Here is a 21,469-nt window from a genome sequence, read left to right as displayed (position 1 = left end):
TGGAAGCTGGCCTACAAAGTTAATGGGTAAACCACACCTCGAAGAGAGCTTTTCATGTAAATAAAGATCACTTAACCCTTTCCAAGTTACAGCTCTCCTGCCGCACTTATTTTTGGGTAGGACCGAGCCCAGCACAACTTCTTAGCCTGCAGAAGCAATAGCCTACAGTAGAATAAGGATCGATCCATTGAACATTTCATTGTCAGATAAGAGGCTTTTTACGGAGGGAAATATGAAAGGAACGGCTAAAATTAGCTCCCTGTTTCATCTTACACATTATGCATAGCTAATGTGAGTATCATCAGACAACATCATTTGTTTTAGTCGTGAATAAACTTACTGAGCACCTATTATGTGATAAGCACTGTTCATGGCACAAAGATATCCTTCCCTAATCGAGCTTTTCCAGAAAAAATATGGGTTTTTTTTTTATCGTTTCTTAGACAAATGATTTGCAAATATTTTCTCCTATTCCAGTGGTCTCCCTTTTCAGTTTCTGAATGGTGCCTTTTGAAGTACAAAGTCTTAAATTCTGATGAAATGCAATTCACCTGTTTATTTCTTCTGCTGCTTGTGTTTTTGGTGTCACAGCTAAAAAAAACTCTTACCTAGCCCAGGCCCAAAGATTTACTCCTTCTTCTAAGAGGATTTCTTCTTAGAGCTTTCTTCTAAGAGTTTTATAGTTTCAGCTTTTATATTTAGGTCTATGATCCATTTTGAGTTAACTTGTGTATAACATGTGAGGAAGGACACCAACTTCAGTCATTTGCTGGTGGATTATCATCCACTTATCACAGCAACATTTTACCTTTCTCTCATTGAATTGTCTTGGAAATCAGTTGACTAAAAAATGTAAGGTTTTTGTGTTCTTTTTCTGGACTTTCAATTCTATTCCATTGATCTATATGTCTATTTTTTTTTTTTTTTTTTGCCCATGTCACACTGCCTTGATTATTATAGCTTTGTAGTAAGTTTTGAAATTGGGAAGTGTGTGAATCCTCCAAATTTATTCTTATTTTTCAAAATGGTTTTTGCTATTCTGGGTCCGATCTATTGCTTTTAATCAATCTCAGCCATAAAAGGGTTTTTAGAAATACGGAGGGAACATGATTGTTGTAGGAAAAAAGTATGTTTTAAATTTCTAAGTGTATTAGAAATGGGAATATACAAACTCTCATGTTAGAGTTAAAAACCTCTTAGACTAGCAATACATGAAACATATATAAGTATATGTGTTTATAGAAGTATAGAGAGGAAACATGTTGGAAGTCTTTAAATAACTTTAAATATATAAATTTAAATGAATTTTATCTCTCATATTATATTTTATAAACTACCAAGAACTACACATTTTAGAAAGGGATATTTAACCTAATTGTTTGAATACCTTGTCATTATTCTGCTTTGAATTTGAAATGCACCTTGTTATGTCAAACAACCACATAAAACACACCAGAATAAAAATGCTTCCAACTTAACCACACTTGCAATTCGCTGTACACAGTGAGGAATCAGCAGTGTGCAAAGTAATGGCATTTTGGGCCTGGTACCAAGAATAAAAGGGTGAGGCTGTATTGGAATGTAGACTGTGAATGAATAAAAGTAACCATGACTGAACTTTTCAATTTCAAGGGTGCTTTTAGGAAAATCTTATGGAGACAATGAGTTCTTAAACTCGTAAGAAAAAAATTCTAACCCCACTCCTCCCACCATCCTGAACAAAACCCAATTCATCCTGGGGAGTAGGTTATGCTATGACATCACACTGATTTCTATCATCAATGCAGAATAAAACTTATTTGCAAGTCTCTTTTCAGGATATACACATCGCCTTAAACTCTTGGAAATCACCTTGATTGTAGCAATTACCTGTGACTTTAGGGAGGAAATGGTGTCTTCAAGTTCTTGTCTTAGAGATGCTGGCATCAACCCTTTGAATTTTGTTTCATATTCTTGTCGTATGTAAGTTATCTAAAGTGAAAATAAAAATGAAAGTTTATCTTTTTTTTTAATCACAGAAATGATTGTTTTGAGTTTAACAAATTCCAGAATAGTATCCATTCATGACAAAGGTTAAGTTTGTTACATGTGGTTGAAAACCACATAATAAAATAAGAGGAAACACAGTTATAGACTGAAAAAGGTACTCTGTCTGTCCTTGTGAGTCTGGGAGAGACAGTCCCTGTAACAACACTTTGTTTCTTTAACATCCTTGTTAACACAATTTTCAGCACTGGAAAGTAAAATACCTGTTCTCTGCTCTCCTCTCATGATGTACACACTATGCTAACCTTGTATACTTTTCTTGAGCAACATGTGGATTTTGATCATAATAAGCTGAAATTAGAGGACAATTTGCAGCATGTCGTTGGTTTAAGACTTTCCCAAACTGGGTAGGTACCCGGGTGCTTGATATAATCCATATGACGATGAAGATATGAATGGAGACTCTACACTTGTCATCATGTACTTCTCTGGTTCGTGGCTTTCCCTCTCCCTCCAGCTACAATCAGACCTGTGCTCAACAACTAATGGCCACAAGGCTGGTAAAGGAAAGGTTCGTGGCTCATCTCATTCATCTCTCTAAAATCTAAAGATAGAAACAAGTGAGGAAGGTGAAAGAAAAGTCTTTGGAAGAATATGCCTAAGTTGGATGAAGAGGTGCATGCATGAATGTGAGTGTGAAAGTCTTGGTGTATTTCTCTAGCTATGTCTCTTTATTTATCTTCTTCCTAATTTGAGATGTGACAGAATTTAAAAATCTGTTGCATGGTGCCATGTATGACTTAACTGAATATTAAAGCTGAATTGCAGTGTATCCCATAAATGATTCAGTGAACACATCTAGAAATAAGATAATATACTATGAAAATATGTGCAACTGAGTTCAGTCAGACAAGTCTATGGATTTACTGAGGATAATTTAAAATTACTAGCCTTTAATTCCCAACCTTCCTTATATTAAGCTGAATTAAGGAAGAAATGTGTTCAAATAGTTCATTTTATTACCTACTAAAATCCCAGGGCAAATGTTCTACAATTTAATTTTTCATTTTATGGCAAAGTTTTTCTTTTCTTTTTTTTAGGTACATTAGAATCTTGTGATTTATACCTAAAAACAGAAAAAATGAAAAATAATCTCTCCCACTGATGCACTATTTGATTTTTCCCAATTTTTCTTCTTGGACTTAAGTCCCATAATTATATCTGTCAGCTGACTCAATGGAAGGCAAGTGAAAAGCAAAACACATGGTTTGTAAATCAGCCCTTAAGGGCAGTATTTATTGAGGGTTCACAGGCTACTATATTGACTACTATATTTTTCTATCACTCAACACTGGCTCTGAAATTTTGAGCTACATCTCTTTTAAAAAAGTTCTCATGTTTTCTCTATTTCGTGTAACCTTGTTTGTTTAGAATGTTTGCCCACTTGGCCTGCACATTTGAAAGACAACTTGGCTGGGTATAAAAATGCTTCAGTCCCACTGTCTTTCTATCAATACTTGAGGCATTTGTTTCAATGTCTTCTGGTATTTCATATAGCTATGGTGAAGTCTGAAGCTAGGTTAAATTTTTTTCCATGTTGAGTGTGACTTTCTTTCTCTGCTTGGATGTGCATCTGATTTTCTTTTTCCTTGATTCAGTAGTTTCACTGGGATGTTTTGGTATGAATTTTTCTGAGAAATTGTATGTGCCCTTTCTATCTTTAAATTCAATTCTTTGAAGAAAAGTTTCTTCTGTTAGAAGGATTATTTGTATTCTATTGGTATATGTGTTCATATTATGTATGAATTTATTTCTCTTTGTTTTTTACTTCAGGAACATAGATTTGGCATGTGTAGGCTCTTCTTTGACAGTTGTCCATAATTATAATTTTCTCTATTGTTTTACTTATTATTTTATACTTTCATTTTATGAGATTTCCTGATTACCATATTTCCTTGGATAGTTTCAGTTGTGATTTTTTTCTATTTTTGTTTCTTCTAATATGGTTTCAATCTCTGTAATCTTTTGATTTTTGTTTACAATTTTTTCCTAAGATCTGAGAGATCACTGTTCACCTCTGTCTGTTGACTTACATAATCTTTAAACACATATCTCTTCTTTTTTCTTCTTCTGTCTCCCCCAGCTTTTTTCTTGACAGAGAGATACATGAATATTTTTGTAAATGCTTTGACATTGTGAAGAACTATTTGTTATAATATAAAAAACTATAATTTGTCTGAACCTTCCCTCTGTTTCTTGGGTAATTTCCCATTTGATCTACATTCTTTATTTGCTTTTGGCTCACATTCCTTCTTTCTCTCTCAGTCTAGCAAGAATCTTATGTGAGTTCCTTTCTCTTTAAGAAAATTAAACCTCATTTTTGAATGGAACCAACTATTTTGCTGAATGTTGAGGTAGGGAGAGTAAGCTGGGTGGCAGACCACAGCTATGATTTGGTTTTGTTGTCTTCAACACCCTTTGACCAAATCTATTATTTCGTTTGCTGTTGGGGCTTATCTCCCCTCAGTTTTTCAGTACTTTTACAGGTCAAGACCAAGAATTTAAGCCCTTTGGTTAATGCTCATAATTTTTCTTGACTCTTGCCCCCACTTCACTTTTCACATTTGATGGTCTTCCTCTATTGGAGGCTGGGCCACAGAGAGCAGAAAATTATGTGTGTGCAAGGTTGCTTTTTGATCACCACTATTCCTTCCATCACTTTTTAAATTCAGAATGCTATATTTTCCAGCTTTTATTGAGGATCCAGGCATTTCTACTTCCTGTCTCCTCCTTTCTTCCTTGTTTTTGTGATTTTGGTGAATCTGAGTGAACTTGAAATGAGTGAACCCTTGGAAAATCTGAAATTACCTCACCTATGAGTGAGACTATCAGTTGGGAAAATATTACCACTCTGAATCCTTAACCCACATCCTGAATTTAAAAATTGTTAAACAGCAGAATCCTGTTACTTTAATAAAGTCATAGAAAACTTGAACCAATCTGGTTTACTCTAATTTGTAAGAGGTTACTACTAATTTGTAAGAGCAAACATTTATTGAATACTTTCTATGTACCAGATACAATTCTAAGTGCTGTAATAAGTGTTTAGTCCTCTGACACCCCCGTGAGGTGAACACAGAGAGGTAAGTCATGATCTGAACTCATGTTGTCTGACTCTCAAGCACATAGTCTTAGCCACTATGCTCTGCAGTTTCTCAAATAATCTTTCCAGATGCTGAAATGTTTCTTCCACCCCAAAAGGAAAAGGAATTCAGACACAACCAGTTAGCGCAGTTTCATCCACTACACCGGTGCTTTCCCAACTATAACAGGGGCTGGGGAAGGGAGATAGGATGCACTATTACTTCCTTCCAGCTATCTAGTATTTGTTTTATTTTTTTTTATAACGATAATAATAACAAGGACAACAACAATTGGTTCCCCATATTTTCCCACTGGTTTAAAATTTTAATTTATAAAAGATTTGATAAGACTATTTAAAAGAATCTATACAAGGGCAATGCACATACTGACCTAAAATAAAAGTTCCACATAAGCATATATTTTAAAGTCCAGCCAGTGAAGAATATATCTAAGTTTGTCACATGGAAAATGAGAAAGAGGAAGAGTTACCTTATATTCCTTTATATCACTTTTGACTCTGCTACCATTTTTCTATCCGCAACTCTGACCCAGGATGTATTTGAGGAGAAATAATGAGGGAGTGACAACATTTATCTATAGACTAATCACAAACTATTAACTGCTAAATATGCCACTCTCTTTTCTTCCTGCTTTCCCACATATGAATTGATTTGAGCAAAGAGTTTGATGGACATTCAATTCCTTTTACTAAGGGAGATCAAAATTTTTACATGTAAATCAATTTTATTATTAGATTTGAATACTAATTTTCATTACAGTGTCTGATTATACTAGTGAGTGATGTTTATCAAATGCAGAAGAATTCAAAGGCTGTCCTCATTTGAGTACTTCTGGAGAGGAATTTCCAGGACTGTCGCGGCTCATTTCCATCCTACCTCAGCACTCCCACTGCCCTCAGAGAGCACTGTGTATAATTGTCTGCTCTCCCACATTCCTGAACCACATCGCACCAAATAGACATAAACCTCCCTCTCTCCACAATGGTTACTTCTCTCTCTCTATTTTCCTTCATCTTCTTACCGTTAGCAAGAAAAATGAGGAAAACCAGGACACCATGACAAACAATGACATTTCTGTAATATAATAAGACCCCTGTAAGCTGAGTGGAAATGGTATATGTATAACATGGTACCTATGTGACCAAAGATAGCTGTGCTATGCACCATGGCAACGGACTGCCCACCTTTCCCTCCGAGGCAGAGCACTGACAATATTTCCTTTAATTTTTAAAATGGGGTATGAAGACCGAGAACACCCATAACTGGAGTTCAGCATGACAATTAAGTAAAACTTATATCCCGGGTAATCAGATAAATATTCATTTGCATAAGTGAGCATCTACAAAGTATATAGAATATGTAGTTGACTTGAACCAAGAGGGACTCAGGAGATAAAAAAATGACATAGAAAAAAGTGAACCTTGGAAATCTGTAATTTCATTAAAAATATGAAGGGAGAACTCAAACATATTTAGTGGTATTTTTATTTGAAAAATACTCTATCAATTAGTCATGTCAATATGTCAAAACTATGTCAACCTCCTGTTGTATAATAAAACAGTAAGTAAGATGGACAGCTTTGTATAAACAACTTAGGGCTGGTACATCAAGCACAAGTTATTTTATTGTAAGCTTCAATGCACCCAACACTGAATTAACTTTTGAAGAGGTGAGAAAAGGGGAGGCCACTTACCGAGTTGTCACTGATAAATACTGTGGTTGTTTTTTTCACATGTTTTTTAAAATGACATGAATAGTCATTTATTATTGTATTTTAAGGTAAGAGTGAAGCAGTTGAGGAAAGCGATAGTATTGCCTAATATTACCTTACAAAGTCCAACCAAGCATTTCGGGGGTCAGTTAAAAAGATGAAAAAGGAACTAAGTAAGAATTCTGTTGATATTGGTGCCAGGTGGGTACTAGACTAATTGGGGGTACTTCATACATTATATAAATGTCTGACCACTATGCTGTATACCTGAAACTAATATAAAATAATACTGAATGTCAACTGTAATTGGGACATAAAAAAAAAAAAAAAGAATTCTATTGATGTTATCTCCTAAATATTGCTCCACTTTTCTGCTTAGCCACTGGGACCGTCCCAGTCCCATATCTGCATCTTGCACCTGGACTCGTGCCATATTGGCTTGTTGGTTTTGTTTTTGAATGGAATTTGCTTAACCTTTAAAATCAAAATCCTTTATGTGGCCGACACGGTCCTGCAGAGTGTGGCCACTCTCTGCCTCTCACTCTCCTGTCATCCCTGAGAGCTGCCCTCACATCCGAGACACCAGACACGTTAGCTTTCTTTCAGTTCATTCACCAAATGCCTGGATGCCTTTTCTCACATAGGGCCTTTTTCACTTTTCTTTGATTCTTTCTTGTCCCGTGGGGTTTTCCCACTGTCTCCACCTGGACCTTTGGATCCTGGAAGGCCCTCCTCTGGGGTGATTGTCGGCCCTGGTGAGGAGGCTGTGTCTGGAGCAACTGCCTTCCCCAGTTAGATAGGCCACAGCCCTGGAAGTCGTAGGCAATGGCTTTCCTCAGTTTCCCCTCAGGAATGGGGCCTCACACCAGCCTTTGCTTTCAATCTGTGACCCAGTTTCTTGTCACTCACCTGTCAAGGAGCCCTGTGTGTACTTTCAGTCCCTGTTACCCCTGGGTCTTTCCTCCCAGCTGCCTCTGCCTGCTGTTGGACTCAGACCCCATACTTGGAGTTTCAGCCTCACCACTTTGGGGTTCCGTTCTGTTTCTGGGCCACACAGATGTTCATCTTGCTTTTGATACCAAATACTTCCTTTTACTTTTTCCCTCTTATATTTTACCAATCACTGTTGAGTGTTTTGAGCAGAAGGGTGCCTCATAACATGACCTCATAGAGCCATCTTGTACAAAAGCACAGACTGTATTGTAACCTGCTTTTTAACTTACTATAGTAAAGTGGGGGGTTAAGAGCCCAGACACTGGAGCAGGAATATCTGGAGCTAAATCTGGGTTGTGCCCCTAAACTGTGGGCCCTAGGAAGGTTAACTTCTCTGTGCCTCAGGAAAATGGGAATCATAACTTCTCTAGGTTGTATTAGATGATTTAATACATGCAGAATTTGTACAAGTGGCTCTTAGTAAATGCTAGTTATCATTACATCATATAATGGAGATTACATGTATATATTTCATTACATATTATAATGAATTACATATTTAATTTAGCCAATCCTCTATTATTAGACTTTTTGCTTTCTAATTATTTGCAAATACTATGAATCCTTATAGCAAATTATTTACATATATTTATAATTAATTTGAGGGCTCCATTTACACCTCTTTTTGTATTTTTTAGTATCCACTGATTAAGGACATAATGACACAGAGCTTCTATGAATTCAGAGTCGATTTTAAATGAATTTATATTTTATAATTAAAACAATCTACATACATTGAAAAACAGTAGTACCTGTTTTTGAGCCGTATTATATATCCAGCAACTGACAATGGTTGGTGTGGGTAAGGATTTGCTCAGACCCTTGCCAACAGCTCTGGCTCACAGGCGGGGAATCACTGCTCCATGCTGAAGGATTTTAAGGGAAGGAACTCAGCTTAAAACTCCCTCTCCATCCAGCCTGGATTCCTACCAGTTAGAAATACATGGGAGGGTGAAAGGAGATTATCAGATGCTTTCACTCACTGTGGATTAGTTTACTCAGAACCCTGGCCTTCTGACACCTGGCCAAGCTGAAGGTCATAAAGCAAACTGAGCTTGATTGGTTGGTGACTATAGGGGTAGGAGAAGAGGGAGAGACAAGTAGCTTTGGAGCACAGTATATACTCTGGAGGAGGGTGAGCGTGGGGAGGCACTGCAGGAGGGGGTTTGTGGTGAGTGAGAGCATAAAAAAGACACCCGGCTTCTGAAAGCAGGTGGGCAGGGCCGGGACACAGGGAGGGAGGGAAGATGCTGGGCGTGATCTGATGTAACACAAACAGAAACGTGGAGGATGTTTCTGAGTGACGGGTCCTTTGTGCAACAAAGAGGTTTTGCATGGGCTTTTGAGGGGAGTGAGTCTATATATAGAGAGCTTATAGGTTTGATTTTGGATTCCAGTGTGCTTTGAAGAATAAGACACAGAAAAAGATGGTGCAAAAAAATACTCGAGTGCAGCTGAGAAAAAACGCACTGCCTTCTAAGAAATTTCATTTTTTAGTAGGGTTAAGGTATTATGTGTTGCCACAGCAACTGGCAAGAGATCCGTTTTAAGAAAGGTGCTCTGTAGCATTGCTTGTGTACTTGGCTCTAAATTATAAAGTGAAAATGTAAAAGTAACCACAATTCTCTTAACCTTTAAAATGGACATTGCCCCCACTTTCTCCAAGATGGTTTTGTTTTATGGTTCTATATTTCAACTGGTGTCTCCTCAAACTCAGGTTGCAGCTCATAGGACCAGTTCCCACTCCGAGGAATTGAAAGCCTGCTGCTCGGTGGGCCTGGGCCTCCCAGGAAAGGGGGTGGCTCACTAATGAAGCACTGGTTGACCTCTATCATGGAAGGGAAACATGAACTAGTTTCTGGAAAGGGTTAGGATTTCAGGAAGGAGGAACAGTTTTGCGGTACTGTGGAGAAAATGGTGGCCTGACGATAAAGAGAATGATTTGAACCTAGCACTTTAATAGGTTTAGATGCTCTAGGTGCAGCTTCAGATAGTTCAAAAGAATCCTGACACCAAATAGCAGAGGTGGGTCTGGTAAGTCTACTCATAAGGACTAACACACACAGAAAATGTGGGAATTGGGTAAGACAGTCAAAGGCCAGAACATTACAAATAAATTGTGTGTCATGCGGGGCACCCTGCTCGCTGCACCATTTGTCGTGTGGGGCGGCAGGCGGGGTCTCTGGTCCTACTCCCCACATAAGAACGCAGGATATGGTGAGGCCAAAAAGGAACACCCACGGAGACATAGGTAGGGGAGTCATACCACTATGGTCTCGCTGGCGGCATCCGCCTCTCTGCAATCCGCTCTTGCCAGCCCCCATTTGCTGCTAGCATAGCCACAGCAGTTATATTAGTGGCCAATGGCTCACTGGTTATAGCTGACGGCCAACTAGCCACAGCTGATGGCCATCCAATCACAGTTGATGGCCATTTACTACCTGAGCCAGCACCTTTCCACGTGAGGCCGAGAGCCTGGAAACTGCACTCGTGGCTCTGTCCCCACACCGCGCAAATCTGTTCATGAATTAACGATTTAAAGAAGGTTGAGGTTGTGACGTGAAATAAACATGTGTGAATAAATACTAAAATTTTGGACAGCATTTGGCATATAAGCTGTATGCTTTGCCTCCTGCTGGAGATGAAAAAGCTGAAACCATGTTATAGAGCTCCTATAAACAAATGTGGCCTTCATAGGTACTCATTTAAAATTCACAAGATATATGTAGTGGATAATTGTGAAGTTTCCCTCCAGCATTCATTCGAGAGTCTTCTAGTAACTCGAATCCACCCTTCCTCCATTCTGTCCCACCCACAGGCCCAGGGCTGGAGCACGTGACGAGGTCCAGCCAATCATATTCACCCATGCCGTGACTGTTTGGGGCCTATGTATGTGATCCAAATCTAGGTAACCGGAGTCACCGAGAGTCATGGGACACAGACTCTCATCCCCTGGACTTCACTTTGGGGGTGTGTGTCATTCTGGGGTTGTGATAGCCATCTTGCTAACATGGAGTGAGAGCTGGACTGAGAGTGAAGTCACTCCTGAAGAAAAAGACCTGAGAACTAGAGAGAAGAAAAACCGCACCTGAGGTTAGCCCTGTTCCTTAGATGTTTCAGTTTGGGTTGGATTTTCTGTCATAACTAAGAGAGTCCTAACTGAAAAACATAGAATACACAACATATTAACTTGTGTTGATGAGTTGCATCTGTTAGAACAGTGATCAGAAAATTTTGGCCTGCTGATCAAATCTGGCCCATTGCCTCCTTCTGTAAATAAAGTTTTATTGGAACACAGCCATGCTCATTTGTTTACACATCATCTGTGGCTGCTTCAGCATGACAACAGCAGAGCTGAGTGGTCTTGACAGAGAGCCTATGGCCCTCGTGGCCTAAAACATTGGCTATCCAGCCCTTTACAGAAAGCTGGCTGAGCCCTGCACTGGATGGAGGTCCACGAGGTAGTGAGTGTGTTCGCTCTGCCGACTGCTGCAGCCCCAGACTTTCGCACAGGGTCTGGCATATGGTCACAACTCAATAAATATTTGCTGAGTGAATGAATGAATCAAAACCTCAGAGCACAGGAGTGTGGTGTTAAGTCGGTCTTTGTCTTAAGATGACAGGATCTTCAGAATATCTAGAGTAAACTAATCACAGAACCTTTCCCGACACACAAAGAGCAGATTCTGTCATCACGGTGGCTATTAATAAGGAGGCCAGCTTCAAAGCTGAGAAAGTCGGAGGCAAACACCAGGGCCTACAAGGCTGCTGAGATCAAAAGTGATCTCCGAGATTTACCCTGAGGGAGGGGAGTCTGTTTCATCCATGCTCTGTTCCCTGCTCTATGCTGCTTTGCCTTAACTCACTATCTGACTTTATTTATAGGGTTGTGATATTAAATGACTCATGCTTCTCTGTTTTCCCTGAAATTAAATGCCAGCTCCTTTCTCACTAGAATATAAACTTTTGGTTGCTATTTCTAATGTTTTTCTTCCTACTAATACGATTCCTAATATTTTTTTCACTTACATTGATATTATACGATGAACACTCCCCCTTCCTTCAAAGAAAGCCTGGTGTGAGTCTTACAGGGTTATAACCCATGCAGCAATTCTAGGGGCAGAGAATGAGAAAGGCTGACTGGGGACGTCTGGGAGGGACAGGCTGAAAAATTGGACATTTGGAGGGCCAAATAACTTTATCTGAGGCAGAGGGAAACTTGTCCACTTGACTCTCTAAGGTACATCTCGGAAAGAGTTTGGAGAAGACACGTGGGGGCGGCACCGGGTGATTTCCACCTTGGTTTGCAGTGCCTGACGTTCCTTTCAGAAAGAGAGTGGATCAGCCCTTGTTTTCGACTTCCTGAAAAGGTAGTGTCAGCCAACGGAGGACCAAAACCCCAACCCAGGGGGAAAAAGACTCTTGAGGCTTTTAACTGACTTTGTTAATAAAGACGCAAGAAGACTTACGTAGCAGTGGTGGTATTCAGTAAGGCTGGTGGGGGGTTTTGGAGTCCATTGGATATTTCCTCTTTGTACAATGAAGTACGGCTGGAACACTTGGCACACAGTAAATGTCCAGTAAATATTGTCTTAATGAGTTAATGACTAAATAAATCTACGGTTGAATAGGTGGGTGGGACCTTGAAATTATGGAGGGCAGTAAAAGACCTGCTGACAAGTTTTGATTTAATGTAGTAGGAAAATAGAGAAAGTACAGAGAAACCAACACTTATGAACACCTGATCTATGGCAGGCACGGTATTACGGAATTGATATATGACCTTCCACATGCTGTGAAGACGCTGTTTAATCCCTAGGTAGAATTTGGGAGATAGATACATGAGGAAACAGGCTCACATAAGTCACTGCTAGAACCAGGACTGAAACCTGACATCTAAACCTGTACTGTGACCATACGCTCTGGGAGATGGAGGAGGGGCAAGGATTAACTTGGAAATATTATAAAGAAATCTGAGGAGAGGAGTTAGCTTGGGATGTGGGGGACAGTGGGAGTGGCTGGAGTGACTGAGGAGAGTGAGGAGCTCTTGTTCTAAGGTGACAGCTATGGGACGGTCATAGAGCAGAAGCTGACAACTGGCTTGTAACACATAAAAGTGAGAGACAGGTTAAAGGCGAATTTATACCTTCAGTCGTGTGTTGAGGAAACGTGACTTTACTGTAGAGAGAAGGCAATGGGCAGAGGGAGTTGGCCCGTGTGTGGCTGTGAGAAAAGATGCGATTTGGGTTTGCAGCGACTTGCTTTGAGGTGCCAAGGAGACATTCTTGAGGAAATACAGGCATGGAGTTTCAGAGAAAAGCCAGGACTGGAGACCTGAGAATCATGTGCCAGAAGAGGAAGCTGACGCCCTGGGACTGGAAGAGCTCTTTGACGGGGGAAGGAGAGAATAGGAATTTCCCAGGAGCAAAGATCCACAAGGGGCCCCAACATTTAGGACATGAGAGAGGGAGCAGAGCCAGGGCAAGATCAGGAATGGCCAGGGCGGTGGGGTGGAAGTCAGGAGCGTGGGCGCAGGGCCTTGGGTTTCACAGGGAAGGAGAGCAGGTAGGTGTCAGAGGCTACAGAGAAGCCAGGGAAGGTGATAGCACCGCCTTCGTTTGTCTCCTTGGCATCACCACGCGTGAGATTGAGCCATCTACGTGGCACATGAGTCATGTGAGTTTTGTGAGCAGCGATGCTATGAATCAGGAGAGTTTGAGGCGGAATTAGTTTGTTGGTAAATATGCTATTTCCTATTTTGAAGCAAAAATTACAATAGAAGGGGCCATGTCTAACCTTCAGTTGAATATCGTTTAAAACACCTGATTTAGTCAGAGATTTTTGACCTGGTTTGAGAGCATTTTTCAAGAGAGGCAAGCTACGACTGCTCTTTCTTTTCTGCATATTTAAACTCAACAATTATAAATAAGTTAAATCTTTCCCTCAAAGTGCCAATTATCTCCTTATGTGTGAGCAGGCATTTCTTGCCAGATATGGCATCCTATACACAACACAAAATAGGAGCACAAAGGCAGCCATTGTCTTACTGGGGCACCCGGGATTTACTCAGGCAGCTCAATTAACACTAATGAGGATTTTGTGCATGAATCCCCTTACCTCCCAACTAATGGGAGCAGGGACCCCACAACCTCAGAGCAGAAGATTGCAAAACACCATTGTAAACGGTCACTGACTAAATTCATGAGTTGTGCACCTTTACACAGCAGAGATAAAAGGAATTTTTATCCGCTTAAAAGTTGGGGAACGTGAAGTTATCAAAAGACTTCATTAGGCTTTCTGAATGACAATGTTCAGAATCCGTATGCAGCCAAGGTTCAGGGGCGATTACTCTGCCTAGGGCTGGGGGGACTAGCAAAGTGAGTGTGAAACGGCTTTTGTCCTTGAGAGCTTACACTTTGTGCATGAGACATGTGAAAAAGAGCTACACAAATACATAATTGAAGTACAATAGGCCAAGGATGGGAATAGGAGAGACTGATAACATCTAAGTGGAAAAATGGAAATCTTTATAGAAGCGATGAGATTCGGTTTGGTTGTTGCAGAATGAGTAGGAACTTTCTAGATGGATAAGAGGGAGAAGAAATTGCTGGCCGAAGGGAGAGCAGGAAGCATATAGGTGAACGTGTGTGGGAAGCTTAGGGACTATCCAGTGGTCAGGTGTGAATGGAGGTCGTGTGGTGGGCAGGGGACAAGTGAGACAGGTGGAAACCATGAGGTTAGGATGTTGAAGGTCATGCTTTACTCTGAAGACAAAGGGGAAAACTCAAGGTTTCTGACACTAATACATCCTAACTTCTAAAACAGGAAAACAAACCTACCGTTGCTGTCCTGCTTCGAGTGTGTTCTTCACCTGATTCTCTCCACTGTTGCCCATTTCTCTAAAATACAGATCTGATCATCTTGCCTCCCACACCCCCATCGTAAAAACACTTCAATGATTTCCCCCCCCTTGCCTATAGATTAAAGACAACCTCTTAGGCACAGATTATCTAAGAACCTTCTTATCTGATCTTATCTTAACCTTCCAGGACACCTGGTGCTCCAGTAATGACTCATTCCACGCCCCCAATCCCATGGCGTTTGTGTCTCCTGCCTTTGCACATGGTGTTCTGTGCCCCTTCGATGCCCTTCCCTCCTCCCGACCAACCGGAACACCACTCACTGTTCTCATGTAGGACCCTGACCAGGAACGCTTTCCGCAGCCTTCATCAAGGCAACCATTCTCTCCTCTAAGATGCCTCAGGGTCTTGCGCTTCTAACAGTTATGATTGCTAGGATAAGAGTCATCGTGGACTGAATGTTTCCTATGTATTAGGCACCATATTGCCCCCTTCTGCATGTATTATATTTCCTTTAATCTCCCCACCAATCCGTGTGGTACTTTTATGGCTATTTACATATGAAGGAACAGGCCTGCTGAGGTTCCCATCTTCTCTACAGTCACACAGATAATTAGTAGCTGAGCTAAGACCCACGTCTAGGTCTTCCTTACCTCAAAGCCTCTGCTTTTACTTCATTATTGCACAATATTATAATTATTGATTTACACACTGCTTTCTCCTATTGGACTGTGGGTTCCCTGAGGGTAGGTTCTGTGTTGTACTAGAGATCAATACTTTTTAAAAGTAGGACTACCTCATTATGTATTTGAAGTTTGAAAACACTACATGCATTGTTTTTGCCAACATACAGGCATTTCCGCCGCCTTCTTAAGTAGGCTGGAGTTTGCGTGAAGCAGGCCATACCGACCGAGTAACTCCGGGCTCACTTAACCAGGGCTATACCTGGTCTGGGTCAGATGGACAAATGGGGACAGGGAGCGGCTTACTTCCCGTCTTTTAAGAGAGGATGGGTTTCTACTTTCACAAATCAGATAAATGGGTCATACAAATACTAACTTGGGTTGCTCCACTTAGACATATGTGAAAGTAAAATTTCTGTGAGAAAAGGTTAAAGTATCTTTGTTCGTAACTTAGGCAAAATCAACACCACCCTAAGAAAGTGTGTGGGGAGGGCAATGGTTATGTTTGATTGAGCAAAAGGCTTCCTCTTCCAATCTTTTTTCATTACTATTTTCACTAGTGTGCTCTTCCAGGAATGTCTCAGTGTGTTTTTTATAAAACTGTTGCCCAGATCTTTCTTGAAACACATCAAACCAACAAAGGTCAAGTAAAGAGCAGAAATATTTTGTTCTTTTAGTTGGAGACATTTCTTTAATATTAAAAATGTACTGAAATCTAGAAACATATTCTGATGATGTCCGCAAAGAATTCCTGGTAGAGAGTAAAAGGACCAAGAAAAAAGGGTGGCTGAGGGCTGCGGGATCCTCTTCAGGACAGCTGTTTTCTTTACTTCAGTGACAGAGAAAATTCACAACTTAAAGTCAGAACATTGTGTGCTGTTAGTGCAACTAATGTCATTTCTCATATTTACTGGCCCTCAAGGTAAAACATTATGGTGAAAATTTCAACCACCTCATTTACAAGTGAAAACAAACAGACAGGGTGTCTTTTCTTATTCAGATAGAATTCTAGAGGGTTTGTTTTTGCTTGATTTCCAAGAACCATTGGAGGCTGCTCACAGAAGGATCTTTCTGTGTAGATACAGTGCCCGAGTGGGAACATAGGAACTCCATAGCAATTTCATTCCCTCTCTTTAGCTTGCTTATATATTTGAAACTGACGTTGGCAGCAGAGAGTCTAAGATTTCTGGGATAAGGATGTTATTTTATCTTGCATTATGCTAATATTTTTTTCCAGTTTTGAGAAAATTCATCTTGCTTCCTCCTGGCCTTAGGGAGATTTTAAATACTCAGGAGAGTCCACGTCCCTGTACTAAAAGTGGCTTATGTGACCTTTGTCATGTCCAGTGATCTTGGAAATATAAGTGTTGTGGTATTGTGAAATTAGGTTAATATATACTTTAAATGTCCCTGAAGGCAAAACAAATGTTTGATGGAATGGGAACTCTGAGAAAATTCATCTGAGATTTAAAATTTAATCTACCCATGGTGTAGCACAACTGTGTTTCTGGACCACATGTGGTAAACATGAGCAAGTAGGGTGGCCAGTGTGACTGCCTAAGGATTAAGTGCACGGTATCGCAGGGGGGTTAGTCTTAGGCATTCAGGACTTCTCAACTACCATCTCAGGGTTTCTGGAGCAACCTTTACTTCTTGATTTAAACTATTCCAAGCCACTGGGATGGTGGAGCTAGGTAGGGGGGTTAGGTAGGAAACTGCTAGGATTAGTGAAGTAGCCTCAGTCCCCAGCATGCCCAGAATGGGCCACGTGCATTTTGCACCAGTATTTCCCCCTTCACCTCTCCTCATCAATGCTGAACCCCTAACAGCTTACCAGCACTACTCTATGTGCCGTGGGGAACACAAAGGAAGAATTAAACCCTGTTGTCAAGGAGTTTACAATTCTGTTGGGAAACAAAATTAGCCCACAAACACCATATATATCCAGCTATGGGGAAACTGAGTATAACAGAAATTTTTGGGAAGAAAAAGATCTTTTTGGCATGGGTTTGGGAAGGTCTGAGGGAGAAGGTAGGTGTTGAGCTATGCTCCCAAAGGTGAGCAGCCACTGGCTGGACAGAAATCTGGTGCTTGGACATGCCAAGGGGAGGAAAAAAGCATGAGCCAAAGCAAAAATGAGGGTGGCTGGTATGGACGCTGAGAGCCCACGCAGCTGAGAGCCTGACTGGAGATGCGGAGGAATGCTTAGAAATGATACTGGACAGTCAATTAACCCAGACTATAGAGAACTGCAGAAGTGTGGCAGTGAGTGGGATCTAGTCGTTTCTTTAAGCAGAGTAAACATGATGACAGTGGCACCGAAGGAAGGTTACTCAGGGAGGAGAGGCAGGTAGACCAGCAAGAAAGAGGCCATTTCTTCTGAAGACAAGATGCTTAGAAGTCAAACAAAGATGAGAGTGGGGAGGATGGAGATGAATAGAACTGAAATGACATTCTGGAGGTAGAAGTAACATGACTTGGTGATGGATGGTTGTAAGTGTGACTGATGGAGAGGGCAGAGTCCAAGATAAGGTCAAGGTTTCTAGCAGAGTCGTCCTCTTATCCTGCTAACACGGTCAGGACTCGATGTCCTCACGGATTCGTATCTTGATACCTTTGGCTTCTTGGCTCCCACCTGTCTTAGTTCGGGCTGCTCTAGCAGAATTCATAGACTGGGGGGCTTACACAACAGACATTTATTTCTCACAGTTCTGGAGGCTGGAAGTCCAAGATCAGGCTGACAGCAGGTCAGGTTCTGGGGAGAGCCTTCTTCCTGACCTGCAGCCAGCCAGCTTCTTACTGTGTCCTCACGTGGTGAAGACAGTGCAAGATCTCTTCTTATAAAAGCACAAATCCCATCACGAGGTGCTACCCTATGACCTAACTAACCCCTGAAAGTCCCCATTTCCAGGTATCATCACACTGGGGCTTAGGGCTTCAACATAGGAACTCTGAGGGCACACAAACATTTAGCTCATAGTACCACCTCAATTTTAATGATGGCCATTCCACACTGTAGACTTTTTTCATCCCCACTCTGCTTGTGTCACACTGTCTTCTGTATATTTGCAAGCCCAGCCCTAACAAGCTGATGAGACAATGGAGTTAAGGACCGGAGGAATTTTAGCATCCGAGGCCCAGCAGCTGGAGATGGTTGGGTTTCTCTTGCTATTGCAGAGCCAGTATCTAGTGGCCTCAGGGCCCAGGGGACGGTTTGCCTCACTAACCCAGTTTCTATGCGTGAACTGCCTTCTCCCCTGCCTACTGCTCAAGGTTCCTGCTAGAATTAGACCTCAGGGCTAAGGAAATAGGAGCCCAGGACTTCTGCAGGAGCTGTTATGGACAGAAACATTCTCTTTTCTGCTGACTGAGCGTGGAAGCATAGGCCCCGGACCTGCTAGCAGCCTCCTGCATCCACGAGGAGGACAACTTGTAGGGGATGGAGCCAACAACAAGGAAACAGAGCTACAACCCGGGAGGAGAACGACTGACTTCTGGTCACATAATTTGAGTAACTGGATTAAGCATCCCTTGAAGCCAACACTACTACTCAGTTACATGAACCAAAAAATACTTATTGCTTAAACCAGTGTGAGTTTCAACCGGTTATTTCTAATGGATTATTTGACGGGGGCTGAGAGTCTCTGCCGAGGGCGGTGACTCTGCACCCGGCGTGCTGGACGCATCCAATCAGCCAGCGATGTAATGACGGCCACTAGTTAAGCTGCCACAGCCCAGTGACAGGACTGGATCGCTCAGCACTGACATGTGCCCCAGCCTCCAAACCAACTCCCCCGTCTCCCCCGACCTTGCGCCCTCCTCTCTGTGATCTGCACTACAAATCTGGTCACTCGAAGCCTCCCTACTTTCAAATGAATGGGTTAGTGCCCTCATGAGCTCTCTTGCTGACTCAACCTAGACTTGATACACTAACATCTTATAGTGCTGGGTCCTCTGGGCCAGACCCCAGCCCTAGGTTCTCCCCAGCACCTGCTATCCTCTGCTGCTGCAGAAAGTAAACAACACACACACACACACACACACACACACACACACACACACAACTCAGACAGGGTCAACTACAAATTTATGCTATTTAACCTCAGTGGACCTTCTCCACTGCTAGGGAACCTTTTACTGGCCTCTGTTTTACATTGTGTGGGGGCCCTTTCCACACAACCTCTATCATACGAGAGACCTACACACCTAGCAGCCGGTGTTGCTGATGATCTGCCAATAAGTGGCCCTGGGGTGACTCAGGACCCAGGCATGTGTGCTTGGTGACACTGTTGGTAATACCTAGGGAGCACCACAGAAAATAACTCGATTCAAAGACGAAGGGTTTAGTTATTTGCTGTACATCTTAATTGACGCAGGCCATCAAAGCACTAATTGCAGAGAGCAAGGTATAAATCAATAAAACAAGTAAATGGAAGTGATTAAAGGACGGAGACACTTGAAAGCAAGTGTTGCCCAATCTGAAAATATAACCAAACTGCTTTGCCAGAGAAATTGGAATGGTTTGCCTTTGTTTTTACTGAAAAGCACTGATAAATAATGGGATGTTCAATTGGTAATTAAAGAAAAAGCACCCTTCTCTTCTGACTTTTACCAAGTGAGGCAATATTCTCTTCAATTATTTTAGTCTGGCCAGGCATATTTAAGGTAGTTGGGTTTCTTTGTACTTTTCCCCCCTTTATTTCAGATTTTATATGAATGAAACACGATGAGTAATTCCTTCTCTTTGGATCCTTCAGGATATTATTTAAACACTGGCATCTGGTCTAAGGGAAATTTAATGCTAAGTCAGAGGAGTATTTGAAAAATAGTTTACATCTGGTTTTGTACTACTCGTCCCTGGAAGTCCACAGTGCGAGCGGAGGAAATGAGGACATGGCTGGCGCTCAGAGCTCTGGGCTGGTGGGGCTGGTGGGGCTGGTGGGGCTGGTGGGGCTGGTGGGGCTGGTGCCTTGGTGTAATGCATACCACAGCGTTCCCTTTTATAAAGCGAGGGATTAGTGCCACCTTCTTTGTAGCAATGTCGTGACCTCTATAATGCTTCTTAAATTGAGGACAATGATGGACCCACCAAGCCTTAACACATGATTTAAATCTGATCTGACAGTACTTAAACCCAGAAGTCCAGAAGGCTAATGGTTGAACAAGCTTGGGAAAATGTCCAGGGAACCAAATGTAGAAGCCCAGTGAATTATAGAGAGTCATCACAACTTCAGGGTAATGGGGTAGGGGAAGAAAGGGATATTTTTTGAGTCGATATATGTTATAGGATTGACTGAAACTGTGGTCCCACTCTGATGTACTAGAAAGCAAAATGAAACAAAACAAAACAAACCCTGAAAACAAAAAACAGACAACCCCCCCCAAACCAACTCAATAAAGCAGAGAAAAACAATAAAAAAATTTCCCGAAACTCCAAAATACTATAATCCTTTCTTTTGTACCTCCGTAATTTATTACATTAAGGATAAGCATCTTAAAAACATTCCTCCTCTCATGCAAAAAAAAAAAAAAAAAAAGTGTTTAGGGGAGTCTCACAGAGACTAAACATTAGCAGCAGTAGTTAAAGGTGGTAATTGATTTTAGATATAAGTATATTTTAAATTTCACACATTTAGTTAGACAAAAATGGAACCAGCATTGAGATCGGTTAGTAATATTTGTACACTGAGGACAAACGTCACTTGAAGGACCATGGAACACAATCCCCAGCTGTGCAGCCATCAGAGGACCCACCCTGGCCTGGCTGTGACAGTCGCCAGCGTCTCTCTCTCTCATCCCCAGGGAAGCAGCTCCTCTGGCCCCTCAGTGGGGCCGAGGCCAGGGCCCTACCATTAGGATTTAAATCTGATCGGGGGGTCACTCCATTCCAAAAAACTAGAAGTTGGTGACAGCTTTTATTTTTTGTTTGTAGCTTATAAACAATTCACATATCAAAAACATCTACGCCTCGTTCTTGGATGAACCCCCAGGGCCTGCCAGGTTTGCTGAGCTGTTCAATATACACGGTGAGCCCTGGGCTCTAAGTCAGGAACTTTCTACCCACATCCAAGA

General features: G+C 41.5%; 1 protein-coding gene across 4 annotated transcripts in view; it reads right to left on the bottom strand.

Annotated features, from left to right (window-relative positions):
- The window catches only part of CEP112 (centrosomal protein 112), a 336,631-nt gene that overhangs the window by 3,151 nt on the left and 312,011 nt on the right, over nucleotides 1-21,469 (bottom strand). For all 4 annotated transcript variants that reach the window (XM_088802335.1, XM_088802333.1, XM_088802332.1 and 1 more), the window contains one exon: nucleotides 1,870-1,971. In XM_088802335.1, coding sequence (XP_088658461.1) covers nucleotides 1,870-1,971 — 102 coding nt within the window. The remainder of the gene's footprint in view (nucleotides 1-1,869; nucleotides 1,972-21,469) is intronic.

This window comes from Rhinolophus sinicus, chromosome 12 (genome assembly GCF_057876585.1).
Source record: "Rhinolophus sinicus isolate RSI-liver-muscle chromosome 12, RSI-T2T, whole genome shotgun sequence".
NCBI lineage: Eukaryota > Metazoa > Chordata > Mammalia > Chiroptera > Rhinolophidae > Rhinolophus > Rhinolophus sinicus.
Note: the sequence above shows the minus strand (reverse complement) of the source record. Positions and strands in the feature narration are given on the sequence as shown.